At 42.1% G+C, this 16,872-nt stretch overlaps 2 protein-coding genes across 2 annotated transcripts in view; both read right to left on the bottom strand.

The window, feature by feature from the left end:
- The window catches only part of LOC133124869 (neurite extension and migration factor-like), a 71,623-nt gene extending 70,410 nt beyond the window's left edge, over positions 1–1,213 (bottom strand). The window contains exon 1 of the mRNA XM_061236406.1: positions 1,085–1,213. The gene's annotated coding sequence lies outside the window, so the exon portion shown is untranslated. The remainder of the gene's footprint in view (positions 1–1,084) is intronic.
- A 9,695-nt stretch (positions 1,214–10,908) lies between these two features.
- The window catches only part of abcb7 (ATP-binding cassette, sub-family B (MDR/TAP), member 7), a 38,000-nt gene continuing 32,036 nt past the window's right edge, over positions 10,909–16,872 (bottom strand). Inside the window, exons 15-16 of the mRNA XM_061234599.1 lie at positions 15,852–15,959; positions 10,909–13,252 (exon numbers count right to left, since the gene is read on the bottom strand). Coding sequence (XP_061090583.1) covers positions 13,037–13,252; positions 15,852–15,959 — 324 coding nt within the window. The 3' untranslated portion in view covers positions 10,909–13,036. The remainder of the gene's footprint in view (positions 13,253–15,851; positions 15,960–16,872) is intronic.

The following is a 16,872-nucleotide window of genomic DNA, read 5'->3' as shown; positions in this document are numbered from 1 at the left end:
ATACCAATTTGTCTACTGTTGCGGATAATTCTCATTTCATTCGGACCATCACTTTCCATTGTCACAACAAAAAACACATCTTAGGCACTCACAAATGCGCACAAACATTCATACAACTCTTGATTTGTCACTCATGCCCTTACGATTCAAACTGAAACCCACCAACTTCGACGGTTTTGTTCCAATTTTGTCAATTTAAACAAGTGCAATTTATAGTCATTGCTGTTTCTTCATTCTATTTATTTGTAGTTATTTTGTGTGCGTGAATAATAAAATGAAATGAAAATGCACTTACTACACATCTCTACTGTCCCGTTAATCAGTTCCTGCACAAACTGTCCACGCGGCGTTAGCCCATTTGATATCCAGCGAATAAGGGAGGCAGAACCTCTTCTACATTTAAACCCAATATAACCTAGACGCAGAGCTCCACAGCAACAATGATTTACCTCGGGACACCCTTAAACGACCCGCAGTGTTCACCTCGTTTTGCAAAAACACGTAGCCTACTGTATACTCTAGCTTTGATATTTAGTATCCACCAAAGGACACGCCAAATTTCACTGTTCTTGAAACAAGCAGCTTATTGGAAGACCTCGCTAGATAAAGGTCGACGGGCATGAGACATGGAATACAGCTCTACGTGCAGTGCTGCATCTGTGCTAAATATGGGGAAAACGCTGTTTGTATCCCAAATTATAGTCTGGCGTGTACACCGGAACATCCTAAACCTTCAAAAAGTCATGCAAGTTTGCAAGTACACTATTCAAATGTCGCTGTACCACTAGAAGCGTAGTCTAAATTGTAGCATGATCCAGGACTTAAGAGGATCGTAAAACAATTGCGGTGCTGCACCGCGCAAAAAGTATTGTAATGAAGATAATGGCTGAGCAATCCCGCAAAAATGGCAGAATGAATATCTAATGTCTAACTACGCTGTGTTTGTGTAATGTGCGCTACAAAGACAAATAAAGGCCCATTTCACATATTTAATGGTAATGGATACAGCTACAGTAGTGTGCATCTCCACGTTCAAAGCATAGCCTACCATCCGTGCTCTATGCCACCGCAGTATCCAACTTACCTCTCGATGCACCCACACTGTGCTTTCTCCTCGTCGCCAGGATCCCTGTGCCCCCTCCTCTTTCTACAGAATTAGAAATGTGTCTTTTTCTTCAATAAAGGCACTTCTCCATATTTTCCCCGGACCAGGACTTCCAGTACTAGCAGGTGGACGCGCCTCTCGGTGATGGAGCCAGCGCGCTTCGCTCCCCCCTACCACTCCATTTTAAATTACAGCAGTCTTCGTATTCCAGGAAACAAATTAGGACGTTAACCATTCCATTTTCCATAAGATTTCCAGATTTCAGAGTACAGTCATGTCGTTTGTGCTCACATCCCTAATTTATGGCGCCCCTTCGGTTGTTTTACACCATCTACAAGGTGCTCGATGCTGCCATTGTTACGCGTTTTTTTTTTTTTTTTTTTTTTGCAGCTGGACCCCCCCACCCCCCTCTTCCCTGACGAGCGCAGGCTCGTACGCTCGTTCGCTTGCCTAGTACTCCCCCTCTTCCTTTTTTCCTCCGACCTGTCATAAAGAGCGCGCCCACCAAGTCCACGCAAGGCCGCGCACCGCATCGCGGACGCGCTAAGCAAAACAGGTGCTTTTCTCTGAGAACGAGCGAACATGATGCAGTGGTAGCATACTATTAAGCATTGGGAAAAGTGTGACAGCATTTTAGACTCTATCTCCACGAAATCATTTGATGTCGACATCGTATTCGTCATCATGCTGCACGTTTGTTCAGTTGTATTTTAGATGTTTTCCTAGCCATTATGTGTTTCCGTACGCTGCACGGTGCAATAGTTATATTTCCAACGTTTTACTACTGAATAGTACATACATGATGTTCATGAACACGGAGCTTTTTAGGCATTCGCTGAGCTGAGAATTAGATATTTGTGTTCTGGGTAGTTATGAGCGATTGAGCTACAAAGATTCCAAAGTGAATGTACTCCAAGCAGATACAACCCTTTTTTGCATTTTTTCATACTTCTAACCCTCCTATTATGTTAAGACTTTATGACCGCTTTTATATTTGGATTCTAACTGAGCCCAACAATTTAAATAAACACACAATTATTGTAATAGCAATATTTTGTTGTCACTTCTTATTGTTTCCAAAATTACTAGCCTTTTATCCATAAATATGAAAAATCTGTTGGAAACATCTCATTTTAGAGCCTAAGGTACAGTACATGCAAATATGGCAGGTCACCTGTATGTGAAAGTGCCACCAGAACCATCCACAATGAAATCTGAGATGAAAATAAAACTGATTGTATATTTTCTTACATTGCAATTTGTATTAATATCAGAAGGAATAAACAACTGGAAATAATTTCAACTAAAAATTAAAACTTTCAATGCACTCAACATCTTTGTTGATAAGATGAATACCAGGCTAAAGTTAATTCAATTTGAAGACACTGAATGACTGAATGACTCATCTCTTTAAAGTGCGTAAAGATTGTAAAGACGAACAAATAAATGCAAAATAAATAATACAAGTAGGCTACTGAGCTAATTCCACTGTTCAACATGCTCTTCTATCATTGTGGAACATATTCTACTTCATAATAACACTAAAATAAAATAGGTACTTCCAGTCTTTTTGAGAACCTGTATCCACTCATATTTTTATGTGTTACCTGCCACGGAACTGCAGATGAATATTAATCATGGCAAAATTTTAATGCTATATAGAATGTTTTTTAAATGGTTTTAATGTTACTAGCAAAGGCTGGTTAGCTATATTAAGTGGAAAGGCATTTAGCAGGATGTGTCAGCTTAATGTTGTTGTTGCTGAACATAATTTTGATATGTGTGTTTCCAAAACAACATGAGGCAGCATACAGAGTTACAGAGTCTATGCCTGAATTGCAGATGTTACAAAATATATTAAATAATTTAATGTGTATACTAATAATAATAATAATAATAATAATAATAATAATAATAATAATAATAATAATAATAACAATCATCATCATTATCATCAACATCATCATCATTGTCATCATAATGTTATGTTATGACAGCCATTGCCAAACATTAACAAACTGCATTGGCACATAGGTCACAATTTGGAATTTTCTACCCAACAGAAAAGACTCTGATTGATCAGGGCATGGACAGTCTGCCTGTACCAGCAGCATATCAAAGGTTCTCTTCCAACAAAATGACCCCATGGCTCAGCAGAAAAAGGAGCAGCAGTTGCTGCAGAGAATGTGTGCTTTCCTGAATTCTCCCAAACCGGAGGGTGTTGCGGTGATGAGGCTGGCCCACAAAAATGATTGGACATTCCAAATAAAGAATATTATAAATAGATAAATAAAATCAGGGCCGGAAAACAGTCTTAGTATTTTTGAAAAACACTCTATCCCATTGATGTACATCTATTTCATAGACCTTAATTTCATTTCATTCGTTTCATTGCTGGACACAAAACTAAAGCTAAGTCACTGCAATATATTCACACCTGAATTCAGTGCCAGAATTGGCTACTCTACAGTCCCGGCCAAAAGTTTTGTCGCATGAGTGGACAAAAGTGACAATTGCTAATTACCCAACTCTTAATTAGCTAATAAAGTTAGGAAACAACACAAATTAATCATAAGTATCTAAAGTTTATTAGAAGCTAGCAAAATGGCATTTCAAAATTGTTACTAAATACTACAGCTTGATAATGATCAACAGGCCAGTTTTGGCCGGACAAAAGTCTTGTCACAATGGCCAACTCCAATTTCTAGGCCACAGTGAATAAGGAGGAAACAAACAAGGGGCTTGATTAGTCAGCTGGAGGTAACTTTGAGCTATAAAAGCAGAAATTTGACACTTTAAGCCATCAAGTTCATGCTCAACATTGCTTCTGTCAACATACCCAAGATCAAACCAGAAACCAAAGTGCTGATCATCAAGAATCTCAAGTCCAAGTCTCCTGCTGAAGTTGCAGACATCTTCAATGTGTCTAAACAGCAGGTGGGGAGGATTCGCAAGCGCTACCAAGAGACTGGCGACGTCCATGAAAGACCCAGGTCGGGCAGACAGTGCAAGACAACTGCTGAAGGCGACAGCTTGCTGGTCCGACTGTCAAAAGCCAGCCCCATGTCAACTGCCTCACCGCTCCAGGAGGAGTGGACGCCAGCAACACCTGTTTCGTCAAGAACTGTACATCGGTTTCTTGCTCACAATAGTCTCCACGGTTGTATTGCTGCCCAGAAACCCGCGCTAAACAAGAGACAGCTAAGAACCGTGTTGCGTACGCCAAGGCCCACAGCCTGACAGAAGGTTGGACAGCAGAAAAGTGGTGAAAAATTTATTTTTCAGATGAATCTTCAGTTGAGCTCCATCCCAAGCGCCGCCAATATTGTCAACGACCCTCTGGGGCCTGTCTGGACCCATGGTTCATGCAGAAGACAGTCAAATTTGGAGGTGGAAAGATTATGGTTTGGGGTTACATCCAATACGGAGGTGCCAGGGAGATTCTTGCCTCCCAGTACATTCCCAACTACAAGAGGGGTCAGATTTTTCAACAGGATGGAGCTCCTTGCCATACCTCAGGTGCCACTATCAAGTTTCTCAGGGGGAAGAAGATCAAGGTCCTTCAGGAATGGCCAGCACAGTCTCCAGATATGAATATTATTGAGCATATCTGGGGAAGAATGAAGGAGGAAGCTTGGAGGACCAAGCCGAAGAACTTGGAGGAGCTTTGGGATGCCTGCAAGGAGGCCTTCCATGCCATCCCCGACGACTTCATCAACAAGCTCTACGACTCTCTGCCAAACCGGATGGCAACTGCAACTGCAGGCCAAAAGAACCCATACAAGATATTAATTTCTTAATTTATAGTCCATGATGAAATACAAATGATTTTTCATTTGGTATTTTATTTACTTTTTGAGAAAGATAAAAATGTATTGATTATAATTTGATTTGCGACAAGACTTTGTCCAGGTAGAAACTGGCTTGTTCATCATTATCAACAATAAACCTTATAAGCATCTATAAAAATTTTGTTTTGCTACTATCTAAGTAAACTTTAGACACTTATGATTAATTTGTGTTGTTTCCTAACTGTATGAGCTAATTAAGAGTTGGGTAATTAGCAATTGTCACTTTTGTCCACTCATGCAACAAAACTTTTGGCCGGGACTGTATGAACTAAGTGAGGTGATTGTTCCCACCTGAATATTTAAGAATGCAGGCATATGTTTTCATTTTCAATTGAGAAGTAACAAGATAACAGAAATACAGGTCAGATAACAGGTAGGAGAACTACTTTTTGAAACATATTATTTCCAAAATATTTGTGGAAATGCCAGTCAGCAGTGGCTTTTAGTATTGGGCTAAACATTGACCTGATGACTGGACACTTGCAGGTAAGAATGAGAGATTTGACATAGACTGCTTACTGTAAAATAATTTAAATAATAATAATAATAATTTTATGACCCAGAATGTCTCAGGCTAATGGTCTGACATAAAGCAAAGGGCCTACCCTACTTTACAGTCCTTTAGTCTATGCTCCCAAATACTAGCGCCGTAGGGTGATCAAAAACAAAGGAAAAGCCAACTCATCTGAAATAATTTGTACTTTGATTTATGTATAAAAGATAACCAATAATTTCACAAGCCACATTTCACACGTTGTTAAAAGTCATGCCACCAAGACTAAATAATCTCCATAGTAACAGAAATTGCAACCAAACAGGTTTTTACAAATACCTTTTCAACACAATGAAATGGATTTGAGGTCAGTTGCAGCAAAAGAAGGGGGTGAAAAAAAGGTAATTGATGCTGGCACTTCAACTCCTCAGACCTGACAGCAGTATTAATCAAATGCTCATTTAGGCAATTTACTTTTTTCCTTCTGCCAGCAGGTCCAACAATTTCAAAACCTCAGGCTAAATCAGTCTTGTCTTAAAGGCCGTCACAGCCACTTTTCCCAAGATTTTTGAAACCCTTAGACATGGAATACAGGAGTATATGTCCTGGGAAATCGTGAAGAAAATGTTTCTCCCTTTATTATTATTTTATAAAGCATGTTGCTGTTCAGTGGTTAATTAAATAAATAGTGTGTGGTTACAACACATTTTTACATATTAAAAAATATGCTGGAATTGAAAAAATGCATACATGCATATATAATCTTTGAGAGATACTGGGCAGTTCTAAAAAGAAATGTACAGAAAATTCTATAATCATAGATCAGTCCCATCAGCTTGGTTTCTCACCATTATGTCAAGTGCCAACCGACATATAAATGAATTAATTTTACACCTGGATCATTTGTGATGTGTAACTCATTCAATCCACAGTATGCACACCTCACAAGGTGTTCCAGAACAAATCAGTTATATACTAACCTGGAAGGTATTTATAAGGCCTTTGAAGTCTCCAGGAGAGAAGTAGGTGTCCCAGTGGGTGTATGTGGAAGTCAGAAAACGGGTTGACTTGCTCTTGTCCCAACTCTGCATCTGCCAATCTTGGCAAGACTCCAACTGGTGGCAGGCTCAGAAAAAATGTCAAAAAAGCATTACATTACATTATAGGCATTTGGCAGACGCTCTTATTCAGAGCGACGTACAACAAAGTGCACACCTGTAATAACCCATACCTATAACTGCGTTGGTCCATCCTTCCATCGCTGTATTTATGCTTGGCCTGGGTCTGCTGCAAAATCATACTGCTACAAAACACTGCAATGTGACACTCACCCAAAGTGGGTCTTAAATTCAGAAGATATGTTAATGGTTAATGGTTCAGTTAAGGCTTTGAATCGGTCACAAAATGGCACGATTCCTTCAATATTCAGCAAAATGCAGGAATAATTTGAGCCACTTAGAAGTACCGTACACTGTACCATTATATCTTTTTCATAACTTCATGTGTGAGAGGGGCTTTAAATAATGACAAATGGCTTCATCTTCATCTTCAATCTTGATCATCGGGTTCAAGGGATCTAAACATTTGAGTGTCATTGGGTGGCGCAATGGTGTTGTGGTTAGGGTGCTGGACTGGTTACTTGACGGGGCTCTTGAGCAAGGCCCTTAAACCAATATTGCCCCAGGGGAGATAGGTCCATTTGCTGTAATATGTAAGTCACTTTGTATAAAAGTCTCAGATAAATAATAATGTAAAATAATAATGAAGATAGAAGAAGGCTTATGGTAGCAAATATACATTGGCAGTGGCTTTTGAGAAAAAGCTGTGGACATTCATCAGCAACACAATGGTGTTTTTCCTCTTTGTACTCGGATAAGAATAAGCTGCTTCCCCGAGGCTTGTAGGTTAACCTTGGCCTACCTTTCACTCTATTTGTTAGTTTCCCAGTGAAAATTAAATCTTCATCAGCCCCAATCGACAGGGTATCTCTGTCTGTGTGACCTGGAGGATAATGCTGCTAATGTAATCTGTCAAAAAACTTGTCACCTTGTCTGCAGCCAAACCTTTTTTTTTGTAAATGGGACATAAATCCCAAGAGCAAGCCAACAACAGCAGCAATGAGAGAAGCAACATCTCAAAGCAACCCTCCTCGATCCCCCACCCGTGGCGCAGATCTTATTAGAGGCTTTCTGCATGGTTCCCTGTATGTGCAAAAGCATTATTCTGTTAAACAGAGGGAGGTCACCCTCATTACCAGCTGAACTCCGGCGGCAGCAGGGAGACATCACGGACTGGAAGGCTTTCCGTGACATGGACATCTGCAACTGGTACACTTAATTTGCTCGTCTACCAGATACCAGAAAACCCCCACAAATGTTGTATTTGTTAAACAAATTCATCTTAAGAAGCACATAAATCTGCAGATGAATTTACAGAACACTTTCTTGGGTGCTGGTGAGTCTTATTCAAAGCAGAGCTTTGACGCAAAAACTACTCTGGTCTCTGGAAACACCTCCACTTCGACAGGAATGGGGAGGGGCGTAACCTGTAGCCATCTAGTGTTATCAAGAGCTTGTTTTAGTTCTATTTTATTTCTTCTGACCATCAGAGAGATGGTGCTTTAAACACTTTGGATTCTCTCCATCTTGGACATACACAGGTTGAGATGACCAGATGGCCTTCTGTATGTATTTGCTCCAATTCACTTGGTTCTTCTAACCCAAGACAGCAACCACAGACTGCTGGAGTGCTGTGCTGCTCAGACTCTTCAATAGGGAGCCGTGGCACCTTCCGTGGAGGGATGATCTCCAAGCACAACTGGGCGGTCACATACAGAATCCGGACCCTGATAGCCTGAGATTCTGTTTGGCCTCTGGAGCCAGAACTACTTCTGACCTCAAGTCATCAGGCAGTTGTCCAGAGCTCTGTAGTGACTGCCTGTATTCATAGTCCCTCCTGCTAAAAGCAACCCCATAGTGACCCGAGTGATAGGCCGAGTTTGGTTTGAGCCAAACATAGCACTTTGCTTTCAGACCAAAGACCTCAACTTTCATCATATCAAATCACAAAAATCTTCTTCAACATGGGTTCTCCAGGTGTGATTTGGCCTTTCTCAGAAGTGGCTTCACTGGAGCCGAGGCCAAAACTGTGAAGTAGTTCAGAGACGGTTGATCGTGGCGCAGTTTCTCCCATTCCAGTCAGTGAACTCTGCAGCCTATCAGCGTTACTGACCTCTTGGTCACTTCTCTGAGCTTCTTAATGGTCACTCCATTTGGTAGGACAGCATCTGGGTCATGCTAACCATTTTGTTACAATGGCTGTAATGTTGCTCTCAGGAAGGTTCAAAGTTTTGTTAATCTTTTTAGAATCTTCTACAGCTTTTCTTTTGCTTGTCTTCATCTGAATGTTCCATAGAAATTTGTTTTGGTTTTTGGTTTTTTGGTGACTGATCTGACCTGCTGTTTCACTTGTGAGTTCTCAGAAAGTCAATGGTATTTATTCAGCAATCATACAGTTGAAAACAGGGGGGTTTGACATTGGTAGCTTATTTAGTACAATCTCTCAAGAAAATGAAATAAACCTGGACCAATTTAAGCTATTATGACAAATGAGTCAATGTTCATTAATGAAGTCATTATCAAGGTTTTATATAATTCTGAAGACATTATTTCACTTTTAAATGATAGTGTTAAATTTTATTTAACTTGCAACAAAACAAAAATTAATGGGGGTGAAAACTTTCTGAAGGCACTGAACATAATGACTCAAACAAATACAATTTACAACTTTTGCCCAATTACAAGTATGTGATTCACAATTTGTACCTCCAATTATGCTTGAAATAGCCCTGCGGTCACACATGCAGGTACCAATTATTTTTTGGAATAAATGATTGGTAATTCTCTTCAAGAAAATACTTTATGAAAATACTGTATGAAATTACTAACACATCATTGAGTCTAAACATTTGTGAAATGGTGTGTGTAACATGCCATGCCATGAAGAAGTACTCGCCCCCTTCCTAATTCCCTTTATAGTTGTATATTTGTCACACTGAACGGATTCAAATCTTTACGCAACATTTAAAACCAGACAAAAGGAACCCGGGTAAACACAAAACACATATTAAAAATGATTTTCCTTTTTGTGCAACAACCTGGATGACTTGTTGCTACACACTCCACGTGTTCTCCATTTGGAGATGATGGTTGTCACTGTGGAGACCCAGAAATGGCTTTGTAATCCTTTGCAAACTGAACTGAAGAACGTTTTTCCATCATCTCTTCTGGAATTTTTACCATGGAATAGTGTGCTAGAAGAAAACCTACACAATTGCCTGAATTAAAGCAGTTCTGCATAGATTCCTCCACAGCAATGTCAAAACTGATATCAAACTATGGGAAGTGTTTGGCTGTAGCTATTGCTGCTAAATGAGGCACAATTTTTCAAACGGGTGATATCTTCTTTCATTAAATAAATGAAATTTTTAAAAAATGTTAAAGTATCCCTTCTAACATTTTGTCTAAAGACTTGAAACCATTCAGTGTGACAAGTATGCAATAATAGAGGAAATCAGGAAGGAGGCAAATACTTTGTTCATAGCACTCTACATTACAACCCGTGCCTGTTATTAGTTACCTCCACCAATTTGGACAGAACTCCATGCAGCAGGCATCTCGCCACAGATGACAGGGAGAAGAATTTAACGAGGGGAACACTCTCGACAGTGGACATCCTCCATCAAGAAAACTATTAACCACACTACAGCTGTACCGGTGGATAGAAAGATCTTGTTATATCTTTACAAGGATCTTTCAGAGTACTCAACAAGTACATAAAGTGCCTTGCAAGAGGCCCCTGCGGTTTTCACATTTTGTATAGAACTTGAAAATCTGACAAGACTGTTTAAGGGTTTAAATACTTTTGTAAGCGAATGTATCAATTCGGCTTTGTTCCTTTCCACTTCTGTAAGAATGGGAACGAAGCCCATCCTCTCTTAGCCATAAGAAATGGCTGTATTCAGCCGCTAATTCTGCGCATTAGAAAATTCTCAGCATCCACCTCAGGAAATTGGACCTCTCTTCACGAAGGCTCATGAGTTGTGACAGATGTCATCCTCTCTTAATGAACAGGACATTTTTGTCTGTTCTATTCTGGGGGGAAAAGAGAGCAATTAAAGCCTTTAACTATTATCCATTAAGAATAAATGGCTAACAAGTAATGTGCAACCAGTAACTACAAACAATACATTTTCATGACCATTAGTTGGAGCAGTGTTATATGTGCAGTACCAGTACAAAAAAAAAGGGTTCAGGAGCTCAGCATACTATTGTGGATGGGGTGTTGCGTGTGCGGAAATGTGTGTGTGTGTGTGTGTGTGTGTGTGTGTGAGAGAGGGGGAGAGCTGGACAGTATCTGGTCATGCGTCTCCAACAAAGGTAACTCCAGCACATCAAGTGTGAGAGTCCAACATACTTTAATCCCCCCTGCCAGACACAGCATGACAGCCTGAGAGAGGACAGGCATTCCAGCCCTCTCCAAACGCACAATGCCCGATGACAAAAGGCATTCACATACTGCAGTTAGGATGAGGTGAGTCTGAGACCAACACGTTCAACAGCTTTTCTTCCTTTGGCAGAAACACCGCCATTCTTGCCCCAGTGTGATTATACACTCAGTGATCACTTTATTAGGTAAACATGTACACCAGCTTGTTAATGTAAATATTTAATCCGCCAATTTTGCGGCAGCAACTAAATGCATAAAAGCGTGCCGACGTGGTCAAGAAGTTCAGCTGTTTTTGAGACCAGAATGTCAGAATGACCATGGAATGATTGTTGGTACCAGACAGGGTGGTTTGAGGATCAAAGAACCAGTTGATCTTCTGGGATTTGCACAACAGTCTCTAGAGTTTGCAGAGAATGCTGCGAAAAGCATCCAGTGAGCAGCAGTTCTGCGGACAGAAACACGTTGGTAATGAGAGGTCAGAGGAGAATGGCCGGACTAGTCGAAGACAGGAAGGTGACAGTAATGCAAATAACCACGCATTACAACAGTGGTATGCAGAAGAGCATCTCTGAACACACAACGTGACAAACCTCTAAGTGGATAGGCTACAGCAGTAGAAGACCAATAAGCCAAATAAATACCTAATAAAGTGCTCACTGAGTGTAGATGCATACATCATAATCCTGTCGCAGGGCAGCCCCACACTACAATCAGCTGACAATAATCAGCTCACTTGTAACTAAGGTTTCTGGCAGCACAATTTCTTGACAAAGGTGTTATGGAGAACAAACATGTGCTCAGTGCATGCGTAGGGCTGCTTTCAGACAGGTGGACTTAATGTGCAATCTGTAAGAACAAGAATCAATAGATCTTCACCAGAGGCCTGAGTACATATCTCACTGCAAAAAAACGGGTCACATAGTACTACCCTTCAGAACTACAATACTCTGTACCTTACTGCTGTCTTTTTGGTATGTCCAGCTTTCTTTTCCTTCTTGTTTTTTCAAAGTACAATCACTCTGCCGTCAAATTGTTCCTACATTTCTAAAGGCAATGGACGAGGGAACGGCTTGTATTCTGGCTGTGTTGTCCCAGTACGTTTCATCGCTTAACTATTTTATTACAAACGTAGTTATGTTTATTTTTTAAAGGTTTAGAACATCAAGAAAATCTATACTGCAACTCCACTTACAAAACAACCCCCCCCCCCTTCTTGGCACTTGTCATTTGTCCTGGAGCTTCCTGATACAGAATGATCCATAGGGAATTCATCCTTTATGAAGCATTTTATCATTTTAAAAACTAGACTATACAAAAAGCACAGCAAGGTAAAGTGTTTGGAATTCTTTGGAGAAACAGACCGTGCGACCTTCTTAATAAAAGTCAGACATAATTAATTGTCTTATCAAATGCAAATTTGCACAAACAATTATAATTAGACACAATGCTTGAACATTTTCATCAAGAACCAAATAGTCTTATTACATTGCTATGTACACATCCATAATAAAAACAGCCACCTACTGTAAAGATTTCCAAATTACATGGAAAAAATATAATTTAAAAATAAGTTGAATCAACTTTCGAAATGTCTATATGAAGGCATGTTATTTTATTCCCACCCCTCACCACCAGAAACATTGTTCTGTAGACTGTAGGGGACATGGGGGTAAATGGAAAACTAAAACCCTTCATTATTTTTGAACAAATAAAACCAGCCTCTCCCCTCACACCAGGAGACAGTGCACTCGCAAGGTTTCAGCTTGATTCTGCCAAACCATGCACAGAATAATCCCCATTTACCCGCTTTACCCCAACATGGAGATCATTCAACAGCTACAAAACACTTCAGCCTCGACCTTTATGACGGGCGATTGCCCCTCCTAAGGGGGCGTAGCCGAGAGGAGGGGAGGAAATGGGCGGGTCGTTAGTAGAAGTGGTGAGAGTGTGAGACGTGGGGTGGTCCAGCTGGAATGAGGGGCGGGACCATGTTAGCACAGGAGGAGCCCAGCGGGTCTGAGGAGCAGGTCGGTGAGGTCAGCACGGAGGTCCGGTCCACCCGCGGCCCGGCGGCAGGGCTCAGCAGGAGCAGTTCCCGCAGCCCTTCACGCTGTTCAGGATCTCCTCCTGGAGCTTCTTCCGCTCCTCCTCCTTCTGGGAGAGCCGCTCCGGGCCCGCCTCCGCCGGGGACTTGCGGTTGAGGATCTTGCTGTTCTGCGTGTTCCAGAGGTCCGCGTAGAGGCTGCTGGGCAGGGCCAGGAGGTCGCTGTGGCTGCCTCGCTCCGCTACCTTCCCCTGAAACGCACAGACCGGGCCGACGGGGTCAACCACAACAATAGCCACAGCCACAGCTTCAACATTCACAACATATTTCACATATAGACTAAATAAATGAAGCAGCCTGTGCCTAGTGGCTAAGGTGCCCGGACTGGGTACTGACTGGGACCCGGGAGGTTGGTGGTTCAAGCCCCGGAGTTATCCACAATAAGATCCACACAGCTGCTGGGCCCTAGACCCTGCATTGCTCCAGGGAGGATTGGCCTCTGCTTAGTCTAGTCAACTGCAAGTCGCATTGAATGAAAGTTTCCGCTAAATAACAAATTATTGATTTATTTATAAGCAACAAGCCTGTCTTTCACCACAGAAGTACCAAAGGTGTTTTGCAAGTATTAGATGAATTAATGCATCCTCTGAGACCCAGGCTTCCAGTCAAAGATGAGTCATGCTATTATTCCTGGCAGGCGAGAGACAGCAGCCACACAGCTACAGTTGCGGTATGACAGCGGACCCCACGCCCGCATTTAGCATTTAGCCCATCTGCTCTCAGACAGAGGCAGACAGACGAAGATCAGGGAGTCCCTCCCGGGCAACATATGGGGCTCTCTGGTGCTGCTACAGAACTGACCCTCCTGGGCTAAACACCGCTGAGGGAAAACACGGAGCGAGAGAGGGAGGGAGAAAGGAGGAGAGCGTACTGCTTTAGAGAGAGCGAGGGGAAGGAGAGAAAGAGAAACAGGGGGAAAGGAAGAGGTCATGAAGCGAGAGAGACAGAGAGATAGACAGAGAAACAGAAAGAGAGAAACAGAGAGAAACAAAGAGAGAGAGAGAAACAGAGAAACAAAGAGACAGAGAGAGACAGAGAGAAACAAAGAGAGAGACAGAGAGAGAAAACAAGGCATGAGACTGAAGAGACTCAAATGGCCACACTGACAGCGAGTGGGCAGCAGTCCCAGTGGCAGCCCTTTCAGACCACATGAGTTTGCCTCACTCCTGTCCCTCCACAGCAGAGCCAACAGGGGTCTCAGCACAGCATGGACCGTGGGGCACCTCCCACAGGAACAGCGCCTGTGCACTGTTCTCCTTTCACAATCAGGGCATGGTCTTCAGGGACCGCACACAGCGGACTGGAATCGGCTAGGGGGACGGGCAGTGGCAGGGGACCAGATGCATCCTGGCCATCGTCCCGACGCTGTACCGAAAAACCCCCATTCGTTCGCACCGTCTCGGAGGTTCGGAATCCACCGGAAAAAAACTACAATCCCCACCCCCACACGGCGCTGCTGCCGCCCTGTACGTGCGGGGCGGCCGGCCTTCCACCCCGGCAGCCCACGCAGCCACGGGAAGGCGAGGGAGGTAAACACAGGGGCCTCCGAAGCAGGCATGCGCCAAGCACCTCCACTCATTATTTTAATGAGCGCCCTGGAGCGTTCGGCAACTCCTGACACCGCAGAGTCCCCCGGCGACGCGCGCAAACATGCCTTCCTTTTTCCGGGGACCTTTTTGATCCCAGCCATCTGACGTGAGAAGCGGCTATTTTTCAGCTCCGAACGAGAAACAATCGTGACGAGGGGGGGTGGGGGGGTGAAATGTTGCTTTCTGCAGTCTCTTCCACCTCCTTTCCCATTTCTCGTATAACTATGATTACCGTCATTGGAAATAACAATGATAGTCATACTAATGATACAAAGTAAGGATAGCTGCAATTATACTGAAAACACATGTCAGTGTCAGTTTCTCCGGCCTTTCATGTCAAACCCCCCGCACACACTTATACATGCCCGTCCTGGTTCAGTCTGTTAACAGCTATCGGTTTGCCATTCGCAAGGCAGACTGGAACTATTTTCAGCAGAAATGTCTCCCATTGCCCATTGAAAGCCACAAAGCTTCCTTTCATGGCTTCTGCGAATATCATTCAACAGAAAATCGCTTGACACAGATTTTCTGATTACCCTGCGCACTTTTGCAGATGGCACTCACGCTCCGCACACATCGTTCACGTCCTCAGAACCGGACCGGGGGACAAAACGTACATTTCTTTAATGGCAGGACAGAAAACAGATGACCGACAAGAGCTGCAAATGCAGGAGCGAAAAGCAGTGAAGAGTGTAAATATCCCTCCCACGCACAAGACACTGACCTCTAAAACTGCATTCATTACCTTCGGCGAACCCAAAAGGATAAAGAGTGGCAGTTTTGGGGTTTTCTGTTTTTTTTTTCCTTGCTTGTTATACAGATAAGAACGACGGTGTCGCACTCGAAACTCAGCCAATTCCAAAGACTTAATTGGTCAAATAAATCAGCCCAACACTGGCAGTCAAACCAGACAAAAAACATAATGGATATTTTTATGCAATTACTGACATTATGACAAATCTTATTCTTCAAGTTCTTATCCGTTTTACTTTTCTGCAAGTGACAAGTGTATTAAAATATCAAGTACAAAACAATTTAAAGTATTCCACAGTTTGATGACTAACAATTAACAAAAGAAAAATATTTCTTTCCTGCACTAACATTTTATTTTGGATGAAATTGAGTAGTGCAGAATTGTATTGCAAGACTAATGAACTATGTCAATGGACATAAAATTGTAATTTAAAGTGATTTTTCTTACCTCATTCAACACAATAATCTCATCGGCATCCACAACAGTGGACAGTCTGTGGGCAATGAAGATTGATGTCCTGTCTTTCACCATCTCTTTCATGGCGGTAAGAATATGCTGGAATGACAGAGCATAGTAGTCAGCTCAATGTATGAAAGTAAATGCTGCCACTCACATTCAGAATAAGCATACTTATTCTAGTATATATTTAATTAGCGCACTTACAACCTTAAAAGCTAGGAAACATACTGATGAACATCATGAACTGAAAATCAATTTATCTACAAACTTATCACTGTGGTTTAGTCTACTAAAACATTGAGAAGTGAGAATTTTAAGCGGGAGATGTGTATGAAAAAAAGCATATTGTACAGCTCAAACAATGACTCTCAGTTGGGATGAAACCTGTCAGTGTTTCTAGGTTCTGTTGATTGTAGCATTGTACACACGGTCATTAGCTTGCCTCAGCAAGCTCACCAAGTAACTGATCAAAAGAGATCAACCGAGCATGCAAGCTGTTGACGGCGCTACAGGGGGTTTTACATGATGGCCTGTGGCAAGGTCTGTGAGATAAAGACCCTTCATGACCACTATTAGCTGAGCAATATGAAAGCCAGGCTCACTACATTGACAGTGCCACATTGCCAGCGCTGCACTAGTGCAGGGCAGCAGCACTAGCATGCTAATTTAATGGCACAGTGAACAATTCTGTACCACAAAATTCATTAAGAATGAGACCGTATTGTTATAAATGTTTACAAAACACATTTAGAATAGCCTCACATTTGAGCTGGAAAACTGAACAGCGTTCATCAGAGGGTCAAATTTGCATCTCCTTTCGCTATACAGAGGGGGTTGTCCTGGCCCTCCCTAAACAGTGAATGATCATTAACCTCGTTGAGTACCATCGAACATTGAAATATCATGGGTTAACGATTATGAAAACGGGTTAAAAGATTTCAAAGATAATGGAATGATGGACGATGAATATAACTTTTCATAAGTATTCTATACATTTTCCCCCATAGCT

This window comes from Conger conger, chromosome 3 (genome assembly GCF_963514075.1).
Source record: "Conger conger chromosome 3, fConCon1.1, whole genome shotgun sequence".
Classification (NCBI taxonomy): Eukaryota; Metazoa; Chordata; class Actinopteri; order Anguilliformes; family Congridae; genus Conger; species Conger conger.
The sequence above is the reverse complement of the archived record's forward strand: the minus strand, read 5'-3'. Positions and strand labels throughout refer to the sequence as shown.